This window comes from Apteryx rowi, unplaced genomic scaffold, assembly GCF_003343035.1.
Source record: "Apteryx rowi isolate R43461 unplaced genomic scaffold, aptRow1 scaffold_73, whole genome shotgun sequence".
NCBI lineage: Eukaryota > Metazoa > Chordata > Aves > Apterygiformes > Apterygidae > Apteryx > Apteryx rowi.
Window position 1 is genome coordinate 2,251,284 of NW_020451016.1, and position 15,762 is coordinate 2,267,045.

Here is a 15,762-nt window from a genome sequence, read left to right on the forward strand (position 1 = left end):
ATTTTTTAAGATTCTTTTTAATGGACTATAATTAATGTACTAAGGCTTTTGCCAGATGACAAGAACTATTCAAGAGAGCTGCTGTCATCAAGATATCATAAAAACTTCTACAACCAGTGTAGAATAAGTGCATTTTATGCACAGAACAAGCCAAGTTCCCCCCCCCCCCCGGTTGCTTTCTTGTGGCACAGTTGATTTTGGCAACTGACCTTTTACTTTGTCGTGTTTACTCATTATTTTAGATATACTGGCACCTCTAAAATACCTGAAGCACTAACTTTTAAAAACGTTTCATATTTTCCTTGTTGGATGACTTTAAGTAACAACAGGCAATAAATACATGAATAAAGCTGGCACTCTAGGTCTATATCCATACCTTTGCTTTGTAACTTGGAAGATTCTAAAAAGAGGTCTTTGGGGTCAAAAGGTTCAAGAATGATTGAAATAATATATTTACACTTCTCTCACAGAAACTCCTTCATGTATCCACCTTCCACAATCTGAAAGGAGGGGAGATGGCTAAGTGAGGCAGGTCCTTGTAAGAACTGCTTTTCAGGGCACCACATTGCTTCAGATTTTTAAGCTCTTAGCATACAGCAGTTTGACACTGACTCTTCCTAATTGTTGTTGTACTGCGTCTCGGATGTAGGAGTGAGTTTGGCTGCAGAGACTGAGACAAAGGGGAGTTTTGCAAATGTTCTGAGATTACCATGAAAATCCCATGGGGACAGTTACATTTTGGTCTTAATAGGCATTGCACGATCAGTTGTCATCATATATGGAACAATGAGTTGCCCAGTTTAAGGTCAAAGCCACTCTTAGCCAGTGGGAGATACAAAGCTGGAAAACTGGAGTTTGTTGAGAACAGTTAGAACGTGGTCATAACTACTGTGTGGAGGCACTAGAGGACACCACAGTAACAGGCAAGAATGCTTTAAACTCCCCTTCTTGCCAGAGCCATTGCTTTGCATATGCATTTATGGTGGTGTTGCAAGTTTGAAAAGTTGCCATGCTATGAGACTCGAGCTTCAGCAGGAACAGGCAAAAAAATTAAAAGAATATCATAGTTTTTTGTAAAGATGGAAAACTGCCTCTTTGGCAATAGCAGTTTTTATATTTATAGAATTATTAACTTATCCACAGGATCATCCTTGAATCTCTCCTCTTTTATAATGTCTTTTGAGAGGACAGGCAAGTAATTCAAAGAGCAGAACTTATTTTTAGATTTAGTCTGAGCCTGAAATAAACTGAGAAGCCTGAGTAGTGTTACAATAAACAGGGAGTAAAACAGAGACAGGAAATAGGGGGTCTTTGGTAATGAGTTCCAGCCACTCTTGAAACAGAAAGCCGGAGAAAGCATTACTTGAAAATAGTTTCTCAGTGACAGCTTAACAATTTTTAGCTTGTTAATGTAACTTTAAAAGGGAATGGTTTCTGCAGACTTATACTATTCTTGAAAGTTCTCTTTTTTAAAAAAATCATTTAGCAAGTTATATTTTTGAAGCTTTTAGAATTGCATTGTTCCTTGCTGCTAACTGATCTGCTGTTTTTAAAAAAAACAGATGTTTGGGGGAGAGTCTTAACTTTATACAGTTGTGTGGTATATACATCTGTGAGACGCATTTGGGACTGTGGGAAGGAGACAGAAGAAATGTGAACACACATTCAAGATTTTAGAAGCTAAGAGTTGAAAGGGGAAGAAGTCACAGCTGTAGCCCGTAGAACAAAGCGGTATGCGCGCTTCCAAAAGTCCCTCTTAACCCTGGCACTGTGATTGCTGAGATGGGCCCAAAGCATGGATGGTGAGATTGATATTTACAAGCACTTCACGTGGCTAAGGAGGGTAAGTGATATGCTCTGCTTTGTTTTCTCTCTGTAAATACATGTTAGTAACTAGTAGTCAGAACTTTCAGCTTTGCAAAAGGAAACATGAGTGCCTTAAGTTTCTTCCTGAGAAATGAATTATAAACACTTTTCCGTGCAGAGAGGGAGGCACAGGGAGGGGGGAGAGAATCAGCTATCTTTTGTCTTTAAAAATGAAACTCTGGACTCAAACTTTGAATAAATAGTAAAATCTTCTACTAAGTGCTCGTGCTTTCCTGAGATTGTACTACAACAAAACTTAACGTACATGTGAATGTATGGTAAAAAAGGAGAGTATGATGTTTACCGCGTTATGGTTTAAATTTTAAAAATATTTGCCTTGGTTCTTCACTTAATTCTTTGTAGGAATACTTCATGGGACCTTTTAGGATGCCTTTGTTCTGGATAAAAATGGTGGTAGTTTTCTCTTGTGCATGTTTATCTGATTAAATTATGTTTTTGAAAAAGTGCTGTTGAAATCCTAGTTCTGTGATGAACTATCTGAATGGGACTTAACTGCATAATATAATGAGATTCTTTTTTGTCTTCCTATAGATAAAAGAAGGTTTTTGCAGTTGTTTTTTCACCTTGGAAAGATCACTGAGTTTTTGCTAACTTCTAAATTTTTTAGGTTCTAAGCATTTTTCAGTTTTTGAAAAATCCATGAATGGAATGAGAGCAGATCCTTCACAGTATACTGTTTGTGGGGGGATTCTTTTTTGTTGTTTGTTTTGTTTTTAATTGTATGTGGTATGTAAGCAGTGCATGCTCTTGTTATACTTTTTAAATCTGTTTTTTAGCTTGTGTATACTTTTTTTGCAGATTCTATGCATGCAATTTATATTAGTGCTTCTGTATCACACTGGATTAAAAACACACATGTATACATACACACATGCACTCTATTAGATGTGTAAACATACAATAAATGTAAATGTCTATGTAAAATGTGAACAGGAGCTTTAATTTTGGTAACTTCTTGAATGAACAGAAAGTATTCATGATATATTAATGTCTTTGATAAAAGCTTGAGTTTGAGAAGCTTGAAGTTCAGTTAATTTCCAAAATATTTGCATCAGGTTCTGGAGGCCCTTAAATTTCTGGAGTGTGGGTGGGGAGGGGATTAAATGGGGAGTGAGTGGTAAGTGAAGAAGAAGAGGCAACAGGAACTAGCAGTTGGTAACACTATGTTATTAGTTTAACCTGCGCTCTGTGCAGTTAAATCTAAATACTGTTTTTTGAGATCCCATATTAAATTGTTATTTAAATGACTTTTGGAATATGGTATGTCTGATCCCCCCACCTCCCCCCCTTCCTGGTCTGAATTACACTTCTAAAAGCATAGGTTTGCTGACAAAGGGATAAGGTGTGCTGTTTTCAGGATGTGTGACATTCAGTGTGTGCAGGAGACAGTAACACAGGGAGCAAAGGCTAAAGAAATAGCTTCTGTGAGGAATGTTTCAGACTGAAGTGTTAGTGGTTGGTGGGGGGTATTTGGGGTGTTTTTTGTTTGTTTGTTTTAACAGCATAGAGTATCTTTGGGATGATTTTCAAATACTATGTTCAGAAAGGATACTGTGTTCAAATGCAGCACATATTCTTTTACAGAAACTGGAGTATAATGATGTTAGAGTGGTTGCATGTAATTCCTTTTATGTAGAGAACATAAAGGAGAATATCAATACTTTTCTTTTTTTCTAGCAGTCTCTTGTAGAGGATGAGCACATTTGGAGGAAGGGAACTAACAGAACTGAAAATAATCTTGTATTGTTCCCAGGAGAACTCGAGCAGTCTGCTCCCAAATTCCTTTGTTAAGTGATTAAGAAAAAAATACTGAAACAATCTAAGTTGCTTATTTAATTCTCATGTTCAAGAATCCAAATGTAGTGTCACGTGTCCTGGCACTGGCTTTGACATAGAAAGATTTCAGGCCCTGCAATCATAAGCTGTTGCTCTTTGGCTGATAGTGAAAGTAGTACTCTCCAGAGTAATGAATAGCACTTAACAGAGGGTAACTGCAATGCACTTCCATAAGCCTTTGGTGAAGTATGCCAAAGCTGGCTCCAGTTTCATGATCAGTAGAAATCATTTTGGAGACTAGAATCAGTTTTGATGTTGCAGTTAGTTGGTGAAGCCAGATTTGCATGATATGTGTGTCTTGGACTGGATGAGGTCAGCAGACAGTCAAATACAAAAGTCACAAGATTCAGACAGGCTAAATGAGGGGTACAGCTGATATTTTCAGAATCTTAGAACAGAGAATCCAGCAGTAAGCGGTAGCCATGTAACATACAGTGTGTACAGTGTCATGTGACAGCCACAGGAACAAAGCAGTGTTTAGATCAAATATAAATAATGCGTCACCACACTTCAGCCATTAGAATTTCTTCATGGTAAAATGAAAAGTGTTGTGCCAAGAATGACTGTAGCTATGGACTTGTGTGGGGAGCAAAAGATGAGCAGATGGGCAGAGCCAAAAAACACTTTGGCTTTGTCTCAGTTATATACTTGGCACAGCTAATGTATATTCCTTTACATTTACTGTTTTGTTCTGTGTTTTTCTTTTTTCTACCTTTTGGCAGTAGAAAAAAAGGAAATACTGCTACTGGCTGTAGTAGTATTATTTCTCACAGGAGAAAATATTTTCACTGTCGGTAATATCTCACTTAATATCAGAAAGACATAACTCTACAGTGGGTACAGCTGTACTGTACTTTATGGCATGTGATAGATACCATGATGGCAATTCCAGAACTGTCTAGCTCAGCTTATTCTGGCCAAGAAGAGGAATCCTATCTGATATAGGCACGTAGTACCGCCCTGGCTTCGTGCAATGTTATAACAGAGTTTGTAACAATGGAAATGTTCAGAGAGTCCTTGTTAGTAAGACATATGCATAGCAAAGCCCACAGGTTTACAGCTAAGGAGGTCACAGGAATTGCTAAGTGAGGAATATCTTTCAGCAGTCTGTTTCTAGATGGATACGGAAAATTTCTTGTATGTGTACAGTGAACTTTAATATTACAGCTAAAGCAACAGCTTCTCATAAAGTGGTTGGTGGGCAGTTTGTGGGAAGCATTTTGCAGATAGTTGATGTTGGGTTCTTTTGCAGGGTCTAAGCACGCATCTTTGTCACTGATAAAAGTTTCTGTTGCTAGCTAAGGAAAAAAAAAGCCTTTTTTATTTCAAGACAAAGTTTCTCATATTTAGCATGAACTTTCTTCAGTTCTCCCAAGGGATTTGGGATCGAGGGTTCACATACAGTCTCCTCTTGTCCTGTTGCTTTATCACTATGCTTCCATCTGGCCTTTACTGGAACACAGCATCCTGAATAAAAAGAGCACAACCACCATTTCAGTACATAGGCATGTAGGTACAACCACAAATGATTAAATGTCATTACTAAAATAAATGCTCATATTTACAACAAACAGTGTTATGAGCTGTCTAAGGCCATTGTAAATTAACTGAGCTAATTGAACTGTTGTGGATGAAGTGTAGTAAAATGGAAAGCCCCACATCTCTGGAAAATTTTGTACAGTGGTAAGACTCTTCTCATTTTGAGAGAGATGCCTTTGTACAAAGTGGAAGCATCTGCTGATGAATCTTCAGCTTGCTTTGGCCTTCCCTTTTGAAGTGCATGCAACATTGAGCTGCTATGGTTGACCTGAAATAGGTATACATTAGTGTTATGCTCTTGTTTTCATTTTTCTCACTATTATTCATAATCTATACTAGGAGGAGGTGGAGTGGTTGAAGTCATGCTATACTCATTAAGCTCATGCTGTTTGGGGTAAATCTTATGACTTCCTTAAGGATACATTTAAGTAATATAACTGTTTAGAGGAGAAAATGGGTGTTAGTTTTAAGAAAAAACATCCAGATAAAATCAACGAATTTTAACTAAATACTTTTAAGGACTACATAAATTCCCTTCGCTCTGCTTTTGCTTGACTTCAGACTACATTCTGTTAGCTCTTTCAGATTGGCTGCCACTTTCCCTTAACCACCAAGGGGTGACAGCAAATAAAAACTCCTATTGTTACTTTATTCATTGCCTTCAGATGAAAGACAAGAATTACAGATCCAGAAACCACGTTTCAGCCTTCTCCTCCTCCTCGTGTATGCTGAGCATATGTTCAGATGGGTGTGTATTGAGGTAACACTAAATTGTTGAGGGATTAAATTTGTCATACAGCCATAGTCAGATGCCAAAATAAAAAAATTTTACTGTGTAGGCTACATACCCATCACTACACAATAATAACTATTGTAAATCAGAACTACAATTCTGCTGACCCAGAATAGTAATAAAGAGATGGAAAATGCATATTTTTCCAAATATTATCAGCGCTAAATAGGCTGGGAAAAGTCTATAGTATACACTTTCTTGTATTGAAATACAATACTATGGTCTGTGGGCTACTAATAGTCTGTGAAAAACTGGCTGGTTGATCTCTGCTGGCTATACTCTTTGTTTTCAGCCTCTAAACTGCAATACAAAACAATACGTCAAGCATGCCCCTAATATTTTTCCATTAATGCAAGTACTGTAGTTGCCGCAGGCATCTTACTCAATTATCAGTGGAAGTGAAGGTGATTCATGTGACTCTGAACAGGAAGGGAGGAGAGTTATGATGTAATCTGTCTTCTAAGAGCCGTGTGACTTGTTGAAAAAGCTTACAAATCACCAGCCTAAATGACTGCCAGATTTCTTTTCCCAACTCCTCCCCTGTCCCCAGCCCAACATGAGATCCATGGCATTAGTGACAAATTACTGTATTACAGTTTGCTGATCAACTTCTGCAGTTGATCTTTTTTATTTTAGAATCAGCTGTGTTGAAGAGATTCCTAGAGTTGAAATTTAACACACGTTAGGAAAACATAAATGGGCCTATATTAAATTTTATTATCTTGCGTATGTGCTTCCTTTAAGGGGCTTATTTTTACAGCCTATCAAGATTCAACTAGAAGCTCTGCTACAGAAACTTCTGAACAGAACATCTGCACAGAAGGTCTGAATAATGGTTGTTGCTCTGTCTGACATTTTGAATTGCTGCATTCTGAGTTGTGTTTCCTATTAAAATAACAAGCAAGAAAACATTAAAATTCCATGCTTATTCTAGTAAGTGAGCTCTTATCTGAGAAGCTGTTGAAAATTAAGCTAGCTAATTAGGTTGACCAAATATTTCTTCCCTTTCTTGCCCTACCCTTTTAATTTTTTTCTGATTCTCCCGTTTTAATGTAAAAAGCTGTTGAATCATACTCTAAAATCTGATTTTTGCATCATATATTCCAGAGGAACATTTAAGCCTTTTTCTTGGAATAGAGCTATCTAATGATTGGATCACATAAGTGATACTTAGACACTCAAGAGTTTCCAGTACATACCAATATTATGTCCAAGTTAGAGGAGAGGATATTCCAGAGATAGTTTTGGAAACTAAAGATGAATAAGAAGCTGAGGCAGGTCATAGAATGCAAAAGTCTTTTTTTTTTTTTTTTTCTAGAACAGGGAGAAACAGTTTGGAATTGTTTGAGAAAACATTTATGTTCATATCTGATGCAATCTTAGATGGACATTAAGCCATTGCCAAAATCTCCATGGAGAGCATAAGACAGGTGCTTCAGAAGATCACTTTGCAGCTGCCTTAGGCAAAGTATGTTTGGCATACACTATCGATTTTTCATCTGCAGCACTACTGCCATTGTAACTGTTCCAACCACCTTTCCTGAGCATATCTTTCCTTCTACTTCACTACCATGTCTTGTCATAAACTTTCTTATATGTTTTATGCCATTTCTCTAATTCTTTCATTACAAGATTTATAGTTAACATATTTTAGCTTATATGTTGTGGAGCTCAGGTAGGGATGTTTGGTGTTTAAAGCTACGTCTTCTGAAATAACATTTTTGTCTCTGTAATGAATCTTGGTGATTTTGCCTTTTGGTCATGTAGTTAAATGAGTCTAGTGTTTAAATGAGCTCTTACACTAATTCAAGTGGTCTGTGGTCTTATGACTTTAGTGTCATAGCTCCTGTATTCAGTCCCTGCTGAGACATGTGATATCTAAGCATACTTGCTAAGTTTCCTCTCAGTACTCTCTTTCACAACTGCAGAATGAACTCCAACCATCCACAGATGGCCTTGGATCATACTACATTGTTTTATCTTGTCTTTATGCATGCCATGAAGTTTTCTCAAGTCCTAAACAACTGCTGCATGTCAATCAACCACTTTCATTAGCAGTTTATTTTCTGTGTACTGTACTTTCCTGTACTTATCTAAGTATTCTCTGGCTGACCTGTTGGAAGGGCTGCTATTTTCCTTTCTGTTCACATGCGTGTGATTCACTAGGTTTTACATGGATATTTAGTATTGCACTTCCAACTGAGGATGCTACAGAGTCATTCAGTGAAGCACACATCATCAGGGGGCTATACATTTTGTAAACGTGAGTGTAGTAGAATGTTTTATTTGTGATTTGTTGTTGAACTGATTTTTCTTAATTACTAATCATATAAAATGTTGAACCCTGTTCTGTATTTCATGACAGGCTGGTCATGTAAAAACATGTGTTGGCATTAATTTAACTCATTTTGTCTGCTTAATAATAATAATTGTGACACAAGGGGTCACGGCTTCTTTCTTAAATCCAGAATAGTAAATAGCAAATGACAGCAGCAGAAAGGGTGCAAAATCTATCTGACTAGGCTGTCTTCATCACTAGTTTTTGTTAATAGGAGAGTCTTCTCCCATCTAGAAGAGTGCTGTTGTTCCCTGAATACCTGATGCATGTTCTACGTGCAGCAAAGTCTTCCCCTACCTTAGGTGTGTGTCAGAGACATATTGGAGGAGGCCTGCAGGCTTCCATTGGGCAAATTCATTTGATGGTGAGGAATGGAGTTTTAACTCTGATGACAACCTAGCTGCCACAACTAAAGATTTCAGATTCTAAAGGACTCTGTAAGAGTTTGCTCTACAAGTAGAGTAACAGTCCAGGCAGAAATCCTGGCAGCGTGATTGAGGTTGCATAGCTGAGCTCAAGAAATGGGTAGGCAGACATACAGAAACAAATCTTGTTTAATTATGGGGATTCCTTATTTTCATTATAGTACTACAAAATTTAAGAAGGAAAAACTTTTTTTAAGACTTTCTGGACTGACTGACCAACTTGATACAAAAGATTTAAGTTAAACTGAAGTAATACATCTTTTATAATCACTGCAGTTTTCTCTTTTTCTTTTTTGCCTTTTTTCTTTTTTGCCTTTTTTCTTTTTTGCCTTTTTTCTTTTTTGCCTTCCTTTCTTCCTCTCTCTTCGTAAAAGGAGAAGGATTGAAAATAGTCCATTAATAGAAGTGTGCAGGAAAAGAGATGTTCAGATGTAGAAATTCTATTAAAATAGTTATGAGAAGAAGAGAGAATGAGGTCACTATTCCTTTAAGAGTGTTATGTACTTTCACAGCTCCCTAAGGTCCCACAATAAAACTTACTAATTTGTCTAAGTCTTCTGTTCATGCATAAGTTAAGACTGTACACAAATAAGAGCAATGCATGCACAATTTTGATGCATATATTTAGAGTCAGTTCTGTGAGATCTTGCATCTTATTTGGCATTGCTATAAACTGCTCAAAAACTAGTTAGAAAAAATATATTCTGAGTAGGATTAGCATCATTCATTGTCAAAATGATGAATGTGTTAAGTGAGGTGTGGAGTGAGATTCTGGACTTTCTACTATTCGGTGTTCTTGCTGGTCCTCTAAAGAAGAGAATGAAAACTAAGCTTAGTGAATTTAAAAGTGATTCCAGCTGAGCAGGGACTTGCAGCCATGCTAAAGGACACGATTAAAACATAAAAAGAGCCTGATAGATAGGAACAATGGTTTAAATAATAGAATGCAATTCAGTGTAGACTAATGCAAGGTTACACAGCTAAGCAGATATAAACAGTAAACACAGGATGGAGAACAGCTAGCTAAACAGCATTTAGAAAGGGGATCAGGAAGTCATGGGCAGAAAACGACTCAATGTCATGCTGATATGTGAACAGAAGTATGGCCCAAAGGATGTGAGAAGTGATTTTTCTACTCTAGCCAGCTTCAGCTGGAGTCCTGTGTCTACTTTGGGACACTGAATTTCAAAAAAGTCAAGGAACAATTGGTGAAGAGGGACCGAAGTAAAACAACAAAACAGATCTTGAAAACTTAGCTTTTGAGGAAAGGTGGAAAGACGTGGGCATTTAGCCTAATGAAGGACCTGCTAAATGAGAGAACTAAGGGTAATTCAAATATGTAAAAGATTTCTGAAGTGAAAGTAAGGACCTGTTTTCCTTATCTGTGGTGGTAGGATAAGAAGTAGTAGGTTGAAATTTCAGAGCTGATGATTCAGGCTAGACATTAAAAAAATTATTCTAATGATGGGTAGCTAAGAAGCAGATTATCTGGGGAGGCTGCGTGATCCATTTTTTTGAGATCTTTAGGGGTTAACAAGACAAGAACATTGCAAATAATCACATGTCCTGGGACAAAATAATGAACTAGATGATCTCTTCAGATACTTTTCAGTCCTGTTTGTTGATGTTTTTGTGATTCTGTCAATACCTTCCAAAAATATCAAAGCTAAGGATGCTCAGTACCTCACAGCTTGACTCCTAAAGGTGCCATATTTAAATATAATTTAGCACTTTAAAGTTTGAAAGGTGTGTTTTGTCTTTTGGTTGGAAAAGTACTTGATTAGCATTAATTAGTGCCATGTTTATTTTCATCATTTGTTTTACATTCGGGCCTGTAGACATCAGTGAAGATCAAGAAGCCATTCATATACTAAAAAATAAAATAAAAATAAAAAAGAATCCTGTTCACAAATGTTCAGTTGAAATAAAAAGGCAGTAATTGGCAGAGGAGGAAAGGATTATAATCTATATTGGTGCCATTGTAAAAGAAGCGGCTATACTGATAGGTTGTCTGCTGTGAACTGGTGTAATTGTGGGGAATTTGAAGTTGGATTCTTATGACAGCTAAAAAGCCAATCCAAGTGCTTTATTCACAGTCAGAAAATTATCACTTGCAATAGAGCTAGGAAATGAGCTACTAAGGATTCATGTTACAATCAGATGTCAAAATCTTTCAGTATGCAGGATGAACCAGATGGCTTTGAGACTCTTCTAAACTTACATTTCTGTAAATCTGCAGTTAAAAAAAAAAAAAGAAAGAAAAAAGTGGGGTTTGACTCTGCAATGTTAAAATCTATGGGGGTATAGAGCTGGTAGGTAGAAACAGAAGCAGGTACTGTTTTAGTAGGTCTTGCTCTTCAGGTCCATTAATCCGTGACACATACGGCTTTGATTTGTAGACAATTTTTTTGCTTTTATTTTGCATTATAGCAACTACTCAATATGTATTAATTTTTAATAACTGTTGCTTGAAATTTTAATATTAATTGTCAAAGTTCTTACAGAACATTTTTCCCCAGTCACAGGTGAATCTTCATTCTTCTATGAATAATGAAACCTATCAAGAGAGATTAGCACGATTAGAAGGTGATAAAGAGTCGCTCATACTGCAGGTATGTATTAAAGAGAACACTTTTACATAGTTGATATCGAGTGGTAAAAGCTGAAGTGATAAGAGTTGTTTTCCATGAAACAAATGCTAGCTGGTCAGCAAATGTAACTTCAGTGTTTAATCAGGAGTTAATTTATAATTTGTATAAGCTATCTGGCTGATTTCATGGTGGGGTGTTTGAGGGGAGGAGAGGTGGGTTGGGGAGTAAAAGAGATAAAAGGAAGGAGAATGACTAAGGGAAAACCCAAATTAAATAATGCTATGAAGTCCCAAGACAAGAATGCTGTGGCAGTGGTTCTCATTCTAGAATTACCAGGTTGTGCCAGTCGATTTTCTAGGTTCTGCGTGCCCATATCTGTAATGAACTAAAGACTGAAGAACAAGGCCGAAATAGTCAAACCCTTTTTATGCTATCATGTTTCCAGATACCATACATACCCTCTTACTTTCTTCTCCATTAATGTCACTAAATTCACATTGACAAATGCCTGTCACTTTGAGTTTATCAGTGGTCAGAGGGGTCTATCTCTTTGTTATGCTWCCATTTTTGAGGATGTATAGGACATAATATGAGAAACCGTACAGCTTCTTGAGATGTTGAATTCAAAAGCAAGATGGTGGAGCCAGTATGGTTTTGTATGGGTCATTTGGTCATTAATTGTCATGTGGAGGACTTGGAAAATTCAGAGAAGAAATGAGGAGTCTAGAAAGTTGGGGAAAATTTACAGGTGATAGAACTGATGTTTTTCTTGCTTGTATATTGTACCTAAGTTACTTTACTTCATCAAAAAGCTGAAGAGAAGGTAAAGGGGAAAAAGAAAACTTGGCAGTAAAATGCAGGTCTAGGGTCTTCCAGGTTTCCTGTTTCTCAATTTATTAAGCCTTTTTCAAGTAGAGCATCTGCTCCGTGTAAGTGAGTTTTATTCCTGAGGAAATAACATTTTGTACAGCTTAATTAAACTTCAAGAATTTTTTCTGAATATTTTCAGTTACTAAACTGTACATTACATGCTTTTTAACACTGAAAATGGATGTTCTCTAAACAGTCTTTGCCTGTCCTTTCTCTTTATGGTTATATACACTTTTATAAAACAAAACAAAACTGGGTAGGTATTCTCCCCAATTTCAGTAGCTAGTTTCTGTAAACATGTTTTCTCCTGTATGTTCTGTTCATACTTGCATTAATTTACTGAGGAGAATTCTCACTGCTGTTGTTAAATAAGCAATAACCTGTTTATAATACATACTCTTAGGCTTGGCTGGATTTTTTCATTACTGTTCTGCTAAAAATGCCATTACCAAATTAAAAAAAAATCCTGAATGAAGAACAATCTTTTCTGTTTGGAATTTAAATGTTTAAGGTTAAGTGCATGTTGCAAATTCTGTTTTTCCTGATAGGGAATCAGGTCAGGGGAGACAGGATCAAAACCAATACTTATTAGAACACCTTTAATTGATCAAGCTGTTATTAGCACAATCAAGATGTTACTGTGAACAGCTGTCTGCTATTAATTGTAAATTGTGCCAAGTCACTCTTGTGCCAAGTTCACTCACACACATGTTCACTCACTCATAGTTGTAGTGACAACTGGGATGCCAACCCCAGCTGTTTACTCAGAAGCAGAGGGTTGTACTGATGTACCTGTGGCTTTGTACCTCAAGGGGTCTTTTGTTTCGTCAGGTATCTATATAATCCTGTAATCTTTGTCTGCATGTGGCAGCCACTGTCGTCTTGGATGTAGTTCAAGCTGTACAGCCTGTTGTAGATGGTCGTGTGTGCTGGTGGCCTTATATGGATTCAGGAGAATTCTTGGTGCTTTGGGTTTATCAGTTCTTGTGGATTTAACAGGACCACTAGTCTCCAGCACTTATCAGTTCCTTAGAGACTGTTGCATGCTACCTCTCAGTATGTACTTTTCCTGTCTTCAGTTAGCTGTTTTCTAGTAACTATTTCTCCATCTGCACAGATAGGTACCTACAGAATGCAGTCACACAAACTCACAAAGAAGGGTCTTGTGTGACATGTCTCAGAGACCTGCCTGGAGCTGAATGTAGTAAAATCAGGTGTAGAAATTCCTCTCTTCTCTCTTTTATCTTCATCACACCCTCGTCAAATCAAGATGTTTAGTCAGCTTTATTACTCTAGCACGTTTTCCTATCTTCTTTCACGCTATTGCAATAGAACTCCAGAAAACCCAGTCAAATGACATAGACAAAAACCTTTTCAATCTGGTGGATGAAGATCAATAAAAAAAGATATAAAGGTGCCAAGCTAAAGCTGGGGGTTAGATTACCTAGTTTACCGTAGTCCTGCATATTCTATCTAGGTAGTCAAAAAATATGAGAAACACATGCAAGACCCATGCTGAGGTTACATGGGCCTGAGGGAGTCTTCTGGTGCAAGCCTGGCTCCTGGGTGTGATCACTGGCATGACGGATGAAAAAGTGGTTGGGAACATAAAGCACCTCTGTTCTCCGGCTCACCTATGGGCATTGTGCCAGTGACTGTGGTCTATAGCTGTAACTGTCTGTAGGGAGCAGGGCACTGAGAGCATTCCAGTCTTGCATCAGACTTGCTGTAGAAGCACTACAGGGTAAATTCACAGGTAATGCCTGCTATCTTTGCTGTCCAAGACTGGTTCAAACAGTGCAACTCTTCTTATAGCTCAGGGTCTGTGTATAGGAGCTAATGTACTTAGTGCTTCAGTTTTTTCCCCAGGAAAGGTGTTTCTAAGGTGTTTTAAACCTTATTTTATACCACTTAATTTTTAGTTAATTTTTCAATAAACCTGCCTTTTACAGATGTTTACAGAAAATATCATATCTACAGGCTGACTCTTGTGGATGTTGCATTGCCAGGGCAATGTGGACATGCCAGTACAGCATACACTGAGGTTATGTTCTGGGTGCAACTTACTGATTCCCTGAAGGGTCTGGCAGATGTAATCCCTAAGAGAGGGGAAGTATGAGCTCAAAGTGGCTAATGTGTCTTTTGGCCTAGCTGTTGGAACATTCAATGCATGCTGCTCAGATTTTATTAAATGCCTTTTCAGGTCACATTTAACACTGAGAGTTTTCCTGGTAGATTATAGTGCTAGTTAGAACTTAACCCTTTAAATAGAGGTTGTTTTCTTTCTCTGGAAGCTGCATCAGACTGAAGAAGGAGATTCAGTTTGTTTCTTCTTGCTTTCTGACCTCTCAGCAATTTTTTGCGCCTTCACTTCATGGAAGAAAAACAAAGAAGCTGATAAGCAACAGACTCTCTTCCAGGAGTCCTTTCCCCCCCGTCCCCCAGACTGGGCGTATCAGGGTGTACCTCTGCCCAAGTGTGGTAACTTTTTGCCCTGCCATCTACCTCCACCCAGTCTTTCCTATCGTCTGTCACCCTGTAGTCAGCTGTATTCCCTCCCAGAGCCGGCCACTTTAAAGGCAGAAAAATAAAATACTCCTATATTTTCTTTTTTGTTTATTCTTCTCCCAGGCACCCTTGTCAGTATATGTTTGTAGGTAAAACAGATACAGATCATCCAGCCACTCCCTCTGCAGCTTTTCTGAAGTGAACTCAATTCTTCATTGCTTCCCTTGGGTTTTAGCAGTGCTGCTTACTGGGTACATCCTGAAGGTTTCACTTCCAAACACTTTTTTTGTTTTTTCTGTTTTTTGTTTTTTTTTAATAAAGGTGTTCCAGAGTTGGATGTCACAGCATAGCTAAGCTTTTGTTAACACATTTCACTCAAACTGGAGTTTGAACACCTGAGGTTGCTTTTCTGTTTGAGGTGACATCTTCTAGTATAATTAAGGTTTTGTCCATGGGTTGAAACTACTATAATACAAATAAATAGTAAAATGGAGTCATTTTGCATGTGTTGCTAAATATAGGAATAAAAGCTGGATTTTCCTCATCTTTCTAATGTTATGCTGAGTGTAGTTTCTTGAGCTTTACAAACTTTGAGTTAGGCTGGTGGACTTTTTTTACACACTTGCTGGTCCGTACCACCATTCCCACAGTTCTTTACTAGTCTTGCTTATTGTATCCTTTCCTGGGATTTATTGTCTGTATCTCACTTCTTTTGCTTTCATGTTTTGGCATGTAAAGGCTGGACTTTTTTTTTTTTTTTTTTTTTTTTTTTTTTTNTTTTTTTTGAATAGAACTTTACCTCTGCTAAAACATGCCTTTTACTCATTGCATTCTTTATAACTTCAAAACGCTTTATTGATAGGTAAGCTGTTTTTATGTTCTTGTAAGAACTAAGGTAATTGGTTGGTTTCCGAATGAACAGTTTTATTGTTCATCTGTTTTAAGGAGCAAAATGCCAACAGAACCTGAAACAGC

At 37.4% G+C, this 15,762-nt stretch overlaps 1 protein-coding gene across 1 annotated transcript in view; it reads left to right on the forward strand.

Moving 5' to 3' along the window:
• Positions 1-15,762, forward strand: part of PPFIBP2 (PPFIA binding protein 2) — an 84,319-nt gene that overhangs the window by 26,027 nt on the left and 42,530 nt on the right. Inside the window, exon 3 of the mRNA XM_026087755.1 lies at positions 11,338-11,430. Coding sequence (XP_025943540.1) covers positions 11,338-11,430 — 93 coding nt within the window. The remainder of the gene's footprint in view (positions 1-11,337; positions 11,431-15,762) is intronic.